Raw genomic sequence first — 14,654 nt, forward strand, 5'->3', positions numbered from 1 at the left:
CAGAAGTAATGCAATAATAATTTTCCTTTATTAATATAAGGGACGGAGTTGAATGGACCTTTCAATTGCGTTAGAATGTCTATCAAGCATGAAAATAAAATATTCCAGTTCATTCATGACTAATCTACGCACAGCACGTGATACAATTCAATCGTCATGTGCGGAGTAATAAGGCCTAATTTATTGGACTTAAGCCCACCCCACCTCTTAATTTGTCAATTACGGTAGTTCTATTCAGCCCCCCCACTATTTTAATTTCAACTAAATCTTTAAATACAAATAAAATTATTAATGAATCACAAAAAAATTTAAAAAGTTCTCTTGCGGACTTTCGTTTCTTGTTCTGGTAACGAACATAAAATTTATGTGGATTTACATTAACGTATTTTTGTTTAATTAATTACAACATTATATGGTATTAAAATAAACCTATATTAAATTTATATTTAAACATCTACACCTGAAAATTTTTGTGTATATAAATAGAATTTTTAATATTTATTTTACGATGGACGAATAATTAGGAATTGTTAGGTATTGTTTTAATAAAAGCAAGTGTTTATAATTACTCTGACATTTTAATTATTTTAGTCTTTTAATGCCTTTTGTAAATTTTATAACCCTTCATTTTTTTTCCCGGTCAAACTGGCATTGTTGTCGCATAAATAATGAATCTCACTTCTTTTCTTTTTTGTTAAGATATCAAGTAACCAGAAACCAGCCTCATAGAAGTTACTAAATGGGCCCACTTGTTTCGTCACAAAATTAAATCAAAATTTTTCTCTGTCCACGCATAATTTATATTATTTATTTTAACTAGCCCACCAACTCATTTTAAAAACATGGTAAAAATACAATTTTTTTAATTTTTAAAAAAATGACATCATTTTAAAAATATTAATCTGATATTGTGTATTTAAAAGCGGTCTAATGAGATAAAAAATAGGGTTGATAGCACTAATTTTATTAATGATATTTTATTGAGAGAAATTTGTGTGGGACTATCTTAATATAACATTATGATGTTTTGTCATGTAGTAAAACACTACAAGACCAATAAACTTCTTAAATATTAAATTTTGTAGTTCGCAAAATAGGTCCTATTAATAATGTCACTTTAAAATCTACTATTCTATCTATATTAATAGATAGTTCTACAACCTCAATATGTGAGACCCATCACTAATACAATGCAGATGTTATATTAGAATTCATTTTAACATACGTTCTTGAAACTAAAAAAAAAATAACTCTCAAAGAGAGAAAATATTATATTAACGATAAAAATAAACTCAAAGGAAATATATAAAATATTTTTGATGAAAAACTTAAAGGTATTACAATAAATTAAGATGACAACCCTATTTATATTAACAACTAATTTAATCCTAATTATTCTCAAATAAGAGAAATGATCTAAAATCATAACTAAATTAGAATTACAATTATAACTTAAATAAACCTAATAAAACAAGATAAATTCTAATAAAATACCAAATATTAAAATGACTCAAATATTATAATTTCTAATTTATTCTACCCCTCCACTTCCTACATCAATTACTCTGCCCCTAACAAAGAACTAACAGGCTATCCCACGCAAAATTTTCTCGAATTTGTTTTAGATTACAATGACGAAGTGCCGAATACGGAACTTGGATAGTGATTAATGAAAATGGTCAATGATGCCCCTGCTAGACGGAAGTTTGGCGACAAGTCGTCTTGGAAATTAAAAAGAAAAGTAGTGCGCTATTTAGACCACTATCGGCAAGTAGTTTTCTTTTGAATTTTATGAACTAAAAATACTCGGTGATAGTTTGAATATATAACAACTCTCTTGACTTCTTGAAAAATCTTGTCTACCATTTACATAATGTCTAAAAAGTAATCCCTAGCGGCCAATTGAATAAATTATGACTATATTTATTTGTCGGATATTAAAATCTGAATTTCATGGATTTAATTTTTTTTTCTATCCTATAACATGGAGTGGGACTATTGACACCCTCTCTATTCTATCTAATATCAAAAATATCTTCTTCTTTTTTTTTTAAATAAATACTCCTTTTATTTATAAATCTTTGAATTTCTAATAATCTTCTCACTCTCTTAGTCTTAATATTTGAATTCCTCTCTTCAAACTTTCTTTATTATTTAATTTCCAAAGCAAATAATAAAAAAAGTAAGAAGAACGTTACACTTAGAAAATAATGAATATTTTATGGGTGTAATATAATTTTAGGGTAAAAGTCCATTTAGTCCCTGTATTTTAATATTAGTATCCATTTAATCCTTATATTTTTTAAAATGCCTCAAAACATCCTTGCCGTTAAAGTATTAATACCCTTACCGTTATTTTTTATTTCTTTTGTTTTAATTTTACAATATTACCCTTTAATAATAATTTTTTTGTTTGGACATTTATGAAATGCAAGTAACGCAATCCAAGAGGGGGGTGAATTGGATTTTTAAAATTAATGCAATATGATTCGGACAATAAATCAATCTAACGCCTTAATGAAATAGAGAACAATAAATTCAAACAAGCGTAAAAATAAAAGAGCAAGGGAAGGGAAAAACAAATATGCAGATTTTTACGTGGTTCGACAATCCCCGCCTACGTTCACGCCTCCAAACCAACCAAGCTCGAGGATTTCACTATCCAAGCCTCCCAAGGCTTCAAGTTTTTACAATTGACTTCCAAGGTGTCAATGAACCTTTACAACCAAGAGATTATCTCCCCAATCTCTTCACCGCAAGTGTTTTCCACACTTAAACACTCACAATTTGATAAGAAATGAAAATTACAACAAAAACTTTCTTTAAGAGTGGATATGCAACTAATAGCTCAACAATGATTCAATCAATGATGATTTGCGTTTTGAAAACTCAATATATGTTGTATGATCTTATATTTGCATGCATTAGTTCTTAGAATGAAGTTTGAGTTGAGTTTTTATAGTGACAGCCCAAAAACTAACCGTTATAGGTAAATTTCCGCGCCTAAGCGGTACGCAGCTTGATTATCCAGCTAGCCGCTCAAGAACAGTGATATTACCGTTATTTTTGAATTTTGCTACAGTAATACTGTTCACTAAAATTATACTTGGGCCCAAAACTTTCTATAGTTATACTATGGACCAAAACGTCATAAAACTTTGCAACTAGGTCCACTTTCAGAATTTCTTAAGAATAATTGACTTTCCAAAACTTTTTGAAATTATGATATGGCCCCAAAGATATTATTATTTCGTAAAAAGGCCCTTTTCAACATACTGCCTATATTTTTCAAAGTTCTCAAAATCTTTCACTTTAGTCCAAAATATTCATAAATTGTAGTATGGCCCAAAACATTTCAAATGTTTGTAAAAACGTCCAACTCCGAAATTTAATAATAATACTTATTAAATCAAAGATTTCAAAACTTTACATTTAAGTCTAAATTACTAAAACCACAAGGTACTTTATCTTATAAAAATAAAACCTTTTAGTTTATAAAAAGTAATTAATTAAATTAATCTCTTGAGCTTCTCAAATGCTAAATCATGCATCAATTAAATCATACCGGCTTTACAAGAATTTATCGCACTAATTTTTCTGTTGAGCTCTAAACTTTATTCTTGATTTCGCCGTTGTCTATTGAGTGTCTTGAACTTGATTTCACTTGATTCACTTGCATAAATATTACCCTTCAAAAACTAGTGAAAATGTGAAATACAATATTTATTAAATCAATTAATACATATGTTTGTTATCATCAAAATTACAATATGTGTAGCCCTTTAGGCTAACAATTTATAAAAATAAAATAATTCAATTACCAATTTAACCCTAAAAAATAAAAATATAAATTTATATTAATTTTTAATTGTCAAAAATTGTATGCAAACTATCAAGTGTGCAAACGGTGCTTGTAAAAAAATTAATATAATTTTTTTTTATTTTTAGGGTTAAATTAGTAATTTAATTATTTTCTTTTTATTAATGTCCAAAAAAATATATTATAAAAAGGTAATATTGTAAAAGTAAGCTAAAAGAAATGAAAAGTAACGGTAGGGGTATCAATACTTTAACGGCAGGGATGTTTCGAGGTATTTTTAAAAATACAAGAACTAAATGGATACTAATCTTAAAATACAAGAACTAAATGAGTTTTTACCCTATAATTTTATTGCACCTATAAACTTCGGAGTAACGATTAATTTGAGAATCCTTAAAAAATTATTTGTAGTGGCATAAAATTTTATTTAATTTGTTTTCCCACTGTATTATATCCTAATTTAGATGTCACGTTTGTTACAAAAAATTTATTTTGACTTATAGAATTACTTCTTAAATTTAGATTATTTTAATAATAGAAAAATTTTATATATGCAAGTAAAATAAAATTGAAGAGAGAGAAAACATAAATAAGGTTAATCTTATTTATATTTGTCTTTAAATATAATTATAATATAAGAAAAAGTTTATGAGATTAGTAAAAGGGTGTCCTTAGTCCAACCCTATAATATACAGCGTGGATGGACCGGAGAATACATAATTTGGCTGTTGAAAGTTGAAACTTCAAAATAATATCCAGTTGCCTGCGACTTGTTTTGTGTCAATTGACAAATCGTTTTTCAAGAAAAGAAGGGGTAAAATGGGCAATAAATATCTATCCGACCCTCAAATAGGGATGGTAATTGTACCCGCAAACCCGCAAACGCGCCCAAACCCACCCGCCAAAACCCGCCCGTTGCGGGTAATTTTACCCGTTGCGGGCGGGTTTAGTATTATAAATTAAAACCCGCACATGGATGCGGGTGGGTTTGGTATTAACCTTATATCCAGTGGATACCCGCATGGATATCCACCAAACCCGCAATATTTTTTTCAAATATTTTTAATTTAATTTTAATCTAAAAATGTATAAAGAAAATAATGTCATTAATTAAATTACCAAATAGCCAAAGGCTCAAAGTTGTGTATGTGTGTATGTGGCCTATAGTTTATTCTAAAGTTATAATCTAAAGAAAACTAAAGGCATTTTCCTTCGAATTAGTATTTGAAAATATTAATCTTAATTATTATTATAGGCATTGTGTTGGATGGGTGCTTATGGTGGTGAATGAAATGAATATCTTCTCTTAGAGCTTGTTTTAAATGATAATATGAAATGTAATTATTATATTTAGGTACTAGTTTGTGTTTTTTAAATGGATTTGTGTAATTTATACTTAAATTTGAGAATTTGTGTTGAATTGATGTGGAAATTTTAATTTTTCATTTACATTATTTAAATATAAAATTGAGTATGTTATATGAAATTTGAGGTTATTATTATAAATTTATATATTAAACATTTGTGATTTTAAATACGGAAACCCGCAAAAAATCCGCCGGATACCATTGCTGGTTTGATAATTGTTAAAACCCGCTGCGGGTGAATTTTTGTAAAAAAATTAAAACCCGATGCGGGTTGCGGGTAGATTTGGTAATTTAAATTTTGTGCAGATTTGGATTTGGTAATGGCAAACCCGCTGCGGGCGATGCCCATTGCCATCCCTACCCTCAAAATAATCAAATTCTTGACGCCACTCAAGGGCATAAAGCACGAATAATTAATTAGGCTTCGTTTTGCATTGTGTTAAGTGGCAGCGACGTTTATACTATGTGGGATGGGTGAGTCTATTACCCCTGACGAAAAATTTACATTAAAATGTTAATTATTTTATTAAGTGGCCGTGACAATAAAATATAATATTTATTTTTAAAAAGTTATTAACTTAAGAAAGACAATAATACATTTTTCCAAACACTCATCAGTCTAATTTATTTGTGGATTCTACGATCATATCCACACATAGTTTAAAAGTTACGATACAACCAGTCTCATGAGTGAAAATTGAGAGGATCAGCCAATGCGGCGACATAATGTAACCCCATCAGCAATGGAGAGCTGGCAAATCTCAATCCTTGGATCAACGGCCAGGGCCTTGTTGAGTTCCTGCACAAAATCCCTCAAGTATAAGATATGCTCATCCAGGTCGGCATCAGGTGGTGCCACCACAGATCCACCCCACAAGGTGTTGTCGTAGCCAATCACTCCCCCAACCTTCACAAGCTCAATAAGCCTCTTGTGGTAATTAACGTAATTATCCTTGTCAGCATCAACAAAGACGAAGTCGAATGTCCCATGATATTTTTCCTGAAATTTTAATACATTTTCAAATTTTGCATAATTAATAAGTCGTTGCTGATCATACATCAAACAATTAAAGATCGCTGTAATCTGATTAATATTAAAAAATAAATGAAAATAAATAAATTTGGAGACTTTCGTGCTTACGTGTTGGATCAATTGATCGAGAAGAGGAAGAGCAGGGCCTTCTCTGAAGTCAATCTTGTGAGCAACACCAGCTTTTTGAATTATAGGGAGACCCTTCTCGTAGTGTTCCTTGGTGATGTCCAGGGCCAGAATCTATAACAATTAATATTCAAGGCGACTCTGTTCATCTCTCTCTGTAAAATTTTTTTTTTTTTTATGTTTATGAAAAATAAATAAATAAATAAAAAAGAATGGTACCTTGCCATCGTCGGGAATGGCAAGGGCAGTGGCTAAGAGAGAGTAACCAGTGAAAACGCCAATTTCCATGGTATTCTTGGCATTGATAAGCTTGAGTAGCATGCTAAAAAATTGTGCTTCATCAGGTGAAGTCATCATGGGGCTCCTGCAAATATTTTATTTGTGGGGAAATTTATGAAACTGATCACTGCATCATAAACTGATAGCTGACAAGAGAGAGATCGATCGGTGATATATGATAAAATTATATATGTAACGATAGTCTCACAATGGATGCTTGTACGTCAACTCGCGGATCTCCTTCAAGCATTGTGGTTCTCTTGGATATACACTGGTTTCAAGTATATACTGCAAGATATAATTAATAAGAAGAAATCAAGATAGAGAAATTATAATAGCCGGCATAATTGAGACATTTATCAGTCATTCCAATCTACATTTGAATTAAATTAAAGAAACAGAAAATTAAAAAGAGTGTGTAGTTTTAATTTGTATGTATATATATATATACCTCATAAAGTTTTTCACTCTGTAAAAGGGTCTTGTTCCCATGTACAGCTTTGAAGTAACGATCCTTGTTTTCCTCCTGATCTTCCCGATTCGCAGCCATTACTTACCGAATACCATATGGTGCTAATTCTTCCTTACTCCTCCTTTTATATTATTTACTCTACTAATAATATGCCATGTTGGAGGCTATGACCATAAGGAGGATTGGACTACTTTTTCAGACCAAAGAAAAAAAAGTACAATCTTAAGCATGTGCGGGTGATTAAAAAAAGTAAATATTTTTTTAGTAAATTGTATTTGTTGCGATAAGTTTGAAAAATAAAATACATTTAGTCAATTTTATTAAGAAAGTATTGTTTTATTATATAATGATCAAATAAATATAAATTTAAAGTGACTTTTGTTTTTTAAAAACGTTTAATAAAATTATTTAGACATACCTTTTTTAAAAAAAAATATGTAAAATTACATAAAGTGAAAAAATTCAATTAAATGACATACCTTTTGTCATATTACATAAAATATGACAAAAATCATACTAATACATACATCCAAATAAAATAAAAAATAATATTTATTACATTTATATGCAAATCTTATTGACTCTTATGATAATAAACATAAAATACAATATACATATAAACTTACTGGATCAATTTTATACTTGAGAAAATGTATAGTAGTTACTGTAGTAACATGATATATGATGGTTTATATATCAAGGCCTATGAAAAAAAATAAAATATAATTGTCTATTTCTTAAATAATAAGGTTGTAATAGAAATTTTAAAAAGGTGCAGTAACTTATTTAATAAGTTGTTTATAAAAAATAACTTTTTATTTGCTTTTAAAAGTTATGGAAAATGAAGAAAATCATAAAACAAGCAGATTATAAAATTTCAATCTTAGGGTCAGTTTGGGAATGCTGTAACTTTTAAAATAATTATTGTTAGCTGTGTTGTAGAAATAATCAATTGTGAAAATAATCAATTAAATGTTTGATAAATTTTATTTTCAAAAGTATTATGAGTTTTAAAAGCAATTATTTCTATTTGATAAATTTTGTTGTTAAACTGCTGTGAGAAAACAAATGACTAAGATGTATATAATGAATGATGAAATTTACATACACATATAAAAATATGTATATACAAAATTTTTAATTGTGTAGCATAATAATTTTAACTAAAATAAAATTTATACAATATTGATTTTAATTGTGTATTATAATAATTTTAACTAAAAATAAAATTTAGACTATATTGCCATAGAGAACTTTTGATGTAATGTGGAATATAAAGAAAAAATAGGGTAAATGAAAGGAATAGATGAATTACAATTAATTTTTTTTAAATATTGATTTTGTTTCCAATTTAAATAAGGATAATTTTGTGTTTAGATATGCAAGGATATTTATTGAATTATATTAAATGATAAAATTGATTATCAAAATCAGAATTTAAAGTTACTCATTCATTTCTTTTTAAAATCAGATGTGGAAGTGGCTGATTTTGACAAAAAGTGATTTTTGTTTTTAACCAAACACCAAAATTAACTTTTAAACTTTTAAAATCACTTTTAAGCCTCCAAAAAATAATATCATACAGACCCTTAGTCTCAAATAGAGCCTTCAATTTAAATTAAATAAAATAAAAATTATTATTGAAAATAAATTCATTATTGATACAATCAAATTTAGTTTATATTAAAATTTGAGAATTAGTCCAACCTAAACTTATGAAAAAAAGAAGACTAATAATTTTAAAATATTAAAACTAAAAGTTAGGTTAATTTAGTAATTCAGTAAGTTGAACATATCCTTAAATTTAATAAAAAGAATTATCCTAAAAATTAGTCAAATTTTGCCGGCCTGCTTTGGAGACTTAACAGCTGGCCGCGGGCCCTCACTGTAACCCATCCTTTTCCAGCAACTTTTTAATATTCTTATTCCCTTATAAATTAATTTTAAAATTAGATTAAATTACTTTGAAATAGTTCATAAAGGCATCTTTAGATAAAAGGGTGAATAGTTTATTTGATTTAATTTTAAAATGGGTGGGGTTATATATACTCTAAGAATTATTTTAAACACTTTATTATTATATGTATTCATCTATTAATTTTAAAAAATTATATTATATTTTGTACACTATTTAAAATGTAAAAAATGTCCTCACTTAATTTTTCTAAACCAATCATCTTTACTTATTCTATACACTCATAAAAATGCTATACACACTAAAAAAATTCTCTAAACAAACTTTTTATTAAAATTTAATTATTTAGTTATATAATAAATTTCGCCAATAAACAAAGAATGATAAGTAGCTTTTGTAAATATTTGTTTTAAGACAAACGGAAGAAAAAATTTAAGGTTTAAAATAGTAAGAAATTAACATTAATTTGAGTATTTTAAATGAGCGTTAAGAGGAATAATATTATATGTGCTCATAATAAAAAATTCTCAATAAAAACTTATATAAGAAAATACTTTTGTAATAAAATTATATATAAATATAAATATTTAAAATAATTTTTTAAAATACAAATAGTCGAACCTTTTTAAAACTTGAGAATGATAAGCATTTGGAATTTTTTTAGGCGGATTTACTTTTTTCTCTCTCTTTCTGCATTTATTTCCACGGTTTCTCCTGTAGTAGTCCTTTCTTTTTGTTTGTCCTCACTTTCACTTTTTTCTTTTCTTTTCTTTTTTCCTCTTTTGACTTTTTAATAATTTCGCCGCTTGATCGCACACGTGTCCTACGTCCTATGTAATTAAATAATCAGTCACGAGAATTTTCTACCACTAAGTATTGTCTTTATTTGCATATAAATCAGGATAGGATTTTTTTATTCCAAAAAAAAAAAAAGAACAAATCAGGATAGGTAAATTTGTCCAAAAATAAAAATTATAATTTCATTTCCCATAGAATTTTATGTTAAATTAAACATTGAAATTTAATTTCCTTATTCCCTTCCTCTCCTTTCTTTCCCTTCACTTCCATTTCTCTCATTTCCTCTCCTCCTCTTTCTTCACATCACAAACCACCTTATTTTATTTTTTATTCCATGGGAAAGGACATCAATATATTATTATAAAACAAGTTTAAACCAGTGGAAAAAAGGAAGCCATTCTCTTTTTTGTAGCCATGCAAGTTAAGGGTAGTTGACACCAGCCGTAATTCAAGAGTTTTATTAAATTTATTTAATTAGAATTAAAATTATAAATTCAAGAAAGAAGGGTCTTATGTGAGTTTTAGGTGGGTACCAATGGCTTCTCCCGTTTTAGAAACTATGAGATCCATTAAGAGTTAAGAGTACTGTACCTTCCAATTTAAGCATGTTAAATAACCGTATTTTATTAATTTTAATGGATTTTCTAACCATAACAGTAAATGGACGGAAGGATACACTGCTATTGAGATAATGTTGTTGAATCCCCAAAGCAACTGAAATTTTTCATACTTTTCGGTCATTTAGTAAAGTTTTAGTGACACATTTGATGATGTTGCTTGTTTTTTGGTCTGAAATTTAAATAGTTTTGAATTAGTCTAAATTTTATTTTTTATCTAAAATTTAAATAGTTTTGAATTAGTCTAAATTTTATATAAAACTAAATATCTGAATTTGAATGATATATTTATTTTTTTATTTGAGTTATTAAAAATAAATATTAAGTTATTTATTTTGTAACTTAAAAAAATCTAAAAGTTAGTATTTTTACATTTGTACCCTTACAATTTACAAATGTTAAACAAATAATAGGCATCTCAAAAGTCAAATAACTTAAATAAAATAACATATTATCATAACATAAATGGATTGAGTACACTCCTTTATATTTTAAATTAGTATATGTTAATTAATTTTATTGTATTTTATGATGTTTTTATATGAAAAAATATTCATAAAAAGTTATAAAGATAAATAATGCTAATTTAAAGAAAATAAAAGGATACATATAATAGTAGTCTACCACTCTATTATCACAAATTATAGAGATTGGTAATAATGTTAATTATTAAATTTTATTTAGTTAAGGATAAAAATTAACTAATTAGATTAGGATATTTTGAAGAATATTTTTTAATAATATCATTCAAATTTTTAGATCAAACAAAAAGTTAAGAAAATTGACTTAATAACTTAATAATTTAATTTGAATATTTTTATTAAGTTGAAAAATAAATCAAATTAATACAAAAAAAAATCTATAAAAAATATTGTTGAGATTAGGAAAAAAAATATTTTAGCAAGGTTATTTATTTATCGATATATAAATAATTTGTTAATTTATCGATAATTGAGTATTTATTAATATATGAAGAGTTTTCTTAGTACAAGCATTATTTTTTTAAGTAAGATTCATGTATGAGTTATAAATACAAGTACATGTACACAGAAACCCAAAAATTACATTTTAATTATCATGTATTTACAGATGATATTAATAAATTAATGTAAATATATTGTACATAGTAGACAGACCATAGAATACAAACTCTATAAAATTCTTTAACAGACTATTATCAATAATTTTCTAAAACCCCCACTTGTGATTATAATAAAGGACAAAACATAAGTTTAACTAAATCATTACGTTTTCTTGCACAAAATTCTTTTTCAGGAAGAAATCACGGAAAGCATAGAGATAGAGAGAGATGTTGATCAAATGTCGTGGCACAAACACAAAGTGAAAGTGGCAGGTAGCAACAACTATTATAAAGAACGAGTAAACCTTTCATGTTATCAAGTAACAAAGCTTTTATCACGAACAAATCTGTAGATTGTGGAGGATAGCAAGACTCCATGACAAAAGAAAGAGAAAAAGTGAGGAAAATTACTGTTTAGAAGAATGGTATTTGCAAATTAAAGTGAATGTTGGTAGCAACGGGGATTTTTTCAGCATTATTTGAGAGGATCTGCTTAAAATGGAGTTTCAATAAATATTGGTTGTCAAGTTAAGCATCATAAAATGCAAATCCTAAATCAGTTTCAGGAAAATGAAAGAGAACCAAACCAGAGAGTATGCTTAAACTGTTGGGAAAAATCAGGTTTTTAAAATTTTTTATAAAACCTTTTAAGGACTGCTCTCATATAATATATAGGAATACGTAATCCAGAAATCGTACCTTGAAAATCCGAGTTGGCTTTTTCCGCTGAAGTGATTTAGACTCCTAGATCACGATCCGCCACCACCACTCATGTTAGATCACGATCCGCCACCACCACTCATGTTAGATCACGATCCACCACCACTGTTGAGTGTTAGAAAATGCATATTTATAAAGGAGAAAACCGTCATTTTACATTTCAAGTCTTACTAACAACCCTTACTTTTATGTATTTAACATTCTTGTGATTTAATTACGTGTGTTTTATTTTAATTAAGTAATTTATGTATTTTAGGGGCATTATAGTCATTTCACAATAAAGGAGAGATCAGATGGCAAAACGGACATCACTTTTGAACTCAGGACGGTCGAAAACCTTAGGAGGAGCATAAAAGGAAAAATGACACTATTCACATGTACGGTACTATTCACGTATACGGTACTGTCTACGTTACTGTTCACGACACTGTTCACATAGACGGATCGATGATGTGGCATTGACTGATGAGGTGTCACGATCCTGTTGGGCTAAAATTCTTATGTACTGTTGATGGTGACGTGGCAGCATATCAGTGGACGAAAAATCTCGCGTACGGTGCATGCATCACACAGGATTATTTTCAACCAAACCGCGTTACTGTTCATCCGGGTCAAACCGCGTTACTGTTCAAAGTCGGGTCAAACCGTGTTACTGTTCATCCGCGTGGTCAAACCGTGGACTGTTGACTGATGACGTGGCGCAATCCTGAGCGTCCAAACTGTTTTTAATCCGATGGCCATGATTTACTCCATGTATCTATAAAAAGGGGGCCTCCCCCCTAATTTGATATCTCTGAATCCATTTTTGGGATCCATTTTCTGTAATTCCTTCTCCATCTTGTATTTTCTTCATATTTTAATAAATTCCCATTTTGCCCCTAGTCCAATTATGAATGGCTAATTTTCTTTCAAGCTTGGGTTGAAGGTGAAGTCTCAACATGTGTCATGGGCTTAATTTGGTAAATTTATTTTCTCTTCCCCTCTAGTTTTTGTGGATGTTTTGACTTCTCGTCGACAAATAATAATATTCTTGTCTAGTACCGCCTTGGTTTCACCGGCCCTCTAGTACAAGGTTATTATTATTTGGCACGATAAGCCCTTAGCACCATATTGATTAGAGCGTGGTTCATGAGGTGTGGATTCCCCCCTCATGATTTAATTGGCATTAATACGGATTATTTAGCCCATGATGCATGTTGATACGGATCCAGATACCCAAGTACGTCAATTTAATAGATTTTCTCTTCAATTTATTCTCTTCATTGCAATTCCAATTTTAGAATTTATTCTCGCCATTTTAATTTAAGTATTAGCATATTCCAAATCATTTCCACCATAAATCCAACTACCCATTTACAAAATTAATTCTATATATAATTAAAATCCACCTCCTCGTGGGATCGACACTCGTCACCATTAGTCTATACTACAATAGATTCGTGCGCTTGAGAGTACATTAAAATTTGCACAACAAGTTTTTGGCGCCGTTGCCGGGGAGGTAAGTAATTTTAATTCATAGAATTAATTTTTATGAATAATTCCTTTTAATTAATTTTCTTGTAGTTTTTTTATTAATTAAAAAAAAGAAAAAAAAAAGTAAATCTACATTTAAAGGTTAGTATTTCTCTTCTTTTTCTCCTCTTTAAAATTCTGTAATTTAATTTTTAATTTATTTTTTTTTTCTTTGTAATTTTTGTTTATTTTATTTAATTTATTTCACGTATTTGTTTTTGTGTATTTTTATAGAAAGTTTGTAATAGCGCAATAAGGTTAGTATCGTAATTTCTCCCTCTTCTTTATTTTTATTTATTTTGTTCCCATCTTTATTTTTTATTTTATTTGTTTTGCATGCATGGTCGAAGGTCATTATTACCCAATCTTGAACCTATAGACCTTGAACTTGAGAAAACACTTCGCACACACAAACAAGTAAAAAATAAAATGGATTTGCAACCACAGGAGAGGCCATTTAAGGACTATTTTAGTCCCTTAGCTAATTTGAGCACATCATGCATAAGATACCCAAATGTAGCTGCTAGGAGTTTCGAATTAAAACCTAGTGTGCTAAATTGTCTCCCCACATTTTATGGCCTAGAAAATGAGGACCCATATAATCATCTGAATGATTTTCATGCCATTTGTCAAACTTTTAAATATGAAAATTTTTCAGACGATGATGTTAAACTTAGACTATTCCCATTTTCTTTAAAAGATAGAGCTCGTTCATGGCTTAATACATTGCCTGCTAATAGTATTGCATCATGGGAACAAATGGTAACGAAATTTTTGAATAAATATTTCCCAGTGCATAAAACCAATGCTATTCGCAGGGAAATCTCGGAGTTTACCCAGAGAGAGGACGAGCAATTTTTCGAAACATGGGAGCGATTCAATGGGCTACTCTTGAAGTGTCCACATCATGGGTA

The 14,654-nt window shown here is 28.6% G+C and overlaps 1 protein-coding gene and 1 non-coding gene across 2 annotated transcripts; both read right to left on the reverse strand.

Moving 5' to 3' along the window:
- Positions 1-5,687: 5,687 nt before the first annotated feature.
- LOC102622674 (caffeoyl-CoA O-methyltransferase-like) lies at positions 5,688-7,243 on the reverse strand. Its single transcript, XM_006480524.4, has 5 exons — positions 7,077-7,243; positions 6,834-6,913; positions 6,566-6,710; positions 6,329-6,460; positions 5,688-6,187 (listed from the first exon to the last, which is right to left on the reverse strand). Exons 1-5 carry the CDS (start codon positions 7,173-7,175, stop codon positions 5,894-5,896), a joined length of 750 nt encoding a protein of 249 aa, XP_006480587.1. The 5' UTR covers positions 7,176-7,243; the 3' UTR covers positions 5,688-5,893.
- Positions 7,244-14,550: 7,307 nt separating this feature from the next.
- Positions 14,551-14,654, reverse strand: LOC127903163 (small nucleolar RNA R71). The gene has a single exon (XR_008055882.1). It is a non-coding gene; the product is annotated as a small nucleolar RNA R71 (small nucleolar RNA).

This window comes from Citrus sinensis, chromosome 6, assembly GCF_022201045.2.
Source record: "Citrus sinensis cultivar Valencia sweet orange chromosome 6, DVS_A1.0, whole genome shotgun sequence".
NCBI classification, from domain to species: Eukaryota; Viridiplantae; Streptophyta; class Magnoliopsida; order Sapindales; family Rutaceae; genus Citrus; species Citrus sinensis.

Excerpts from the sequence above, each read along its gene's own strand:
- LOC102622674 (XM_006480524.4), bottom strand. The coding sequence starts at position 7,175 with ATGGCTGCGAATCGGGAAGATCAGGAGGAAAACAAGGATCGTTACTTC. Across the intron at positions 6,711-6,833 it reads TTGACGTACAAGCATCCATT|GAGCCCCATGATGACTTCAC; the intron begins GTGAGACTATCG and ends AAATATTTGCAG. Across the intron at positions 6,461-6,565 it reads CCATTCCCGACGATGGCAAG|ATTCTGGCCCTGGACATCAC; the intron begins GTACCATTCTTT and ends TAATTGTTATAG.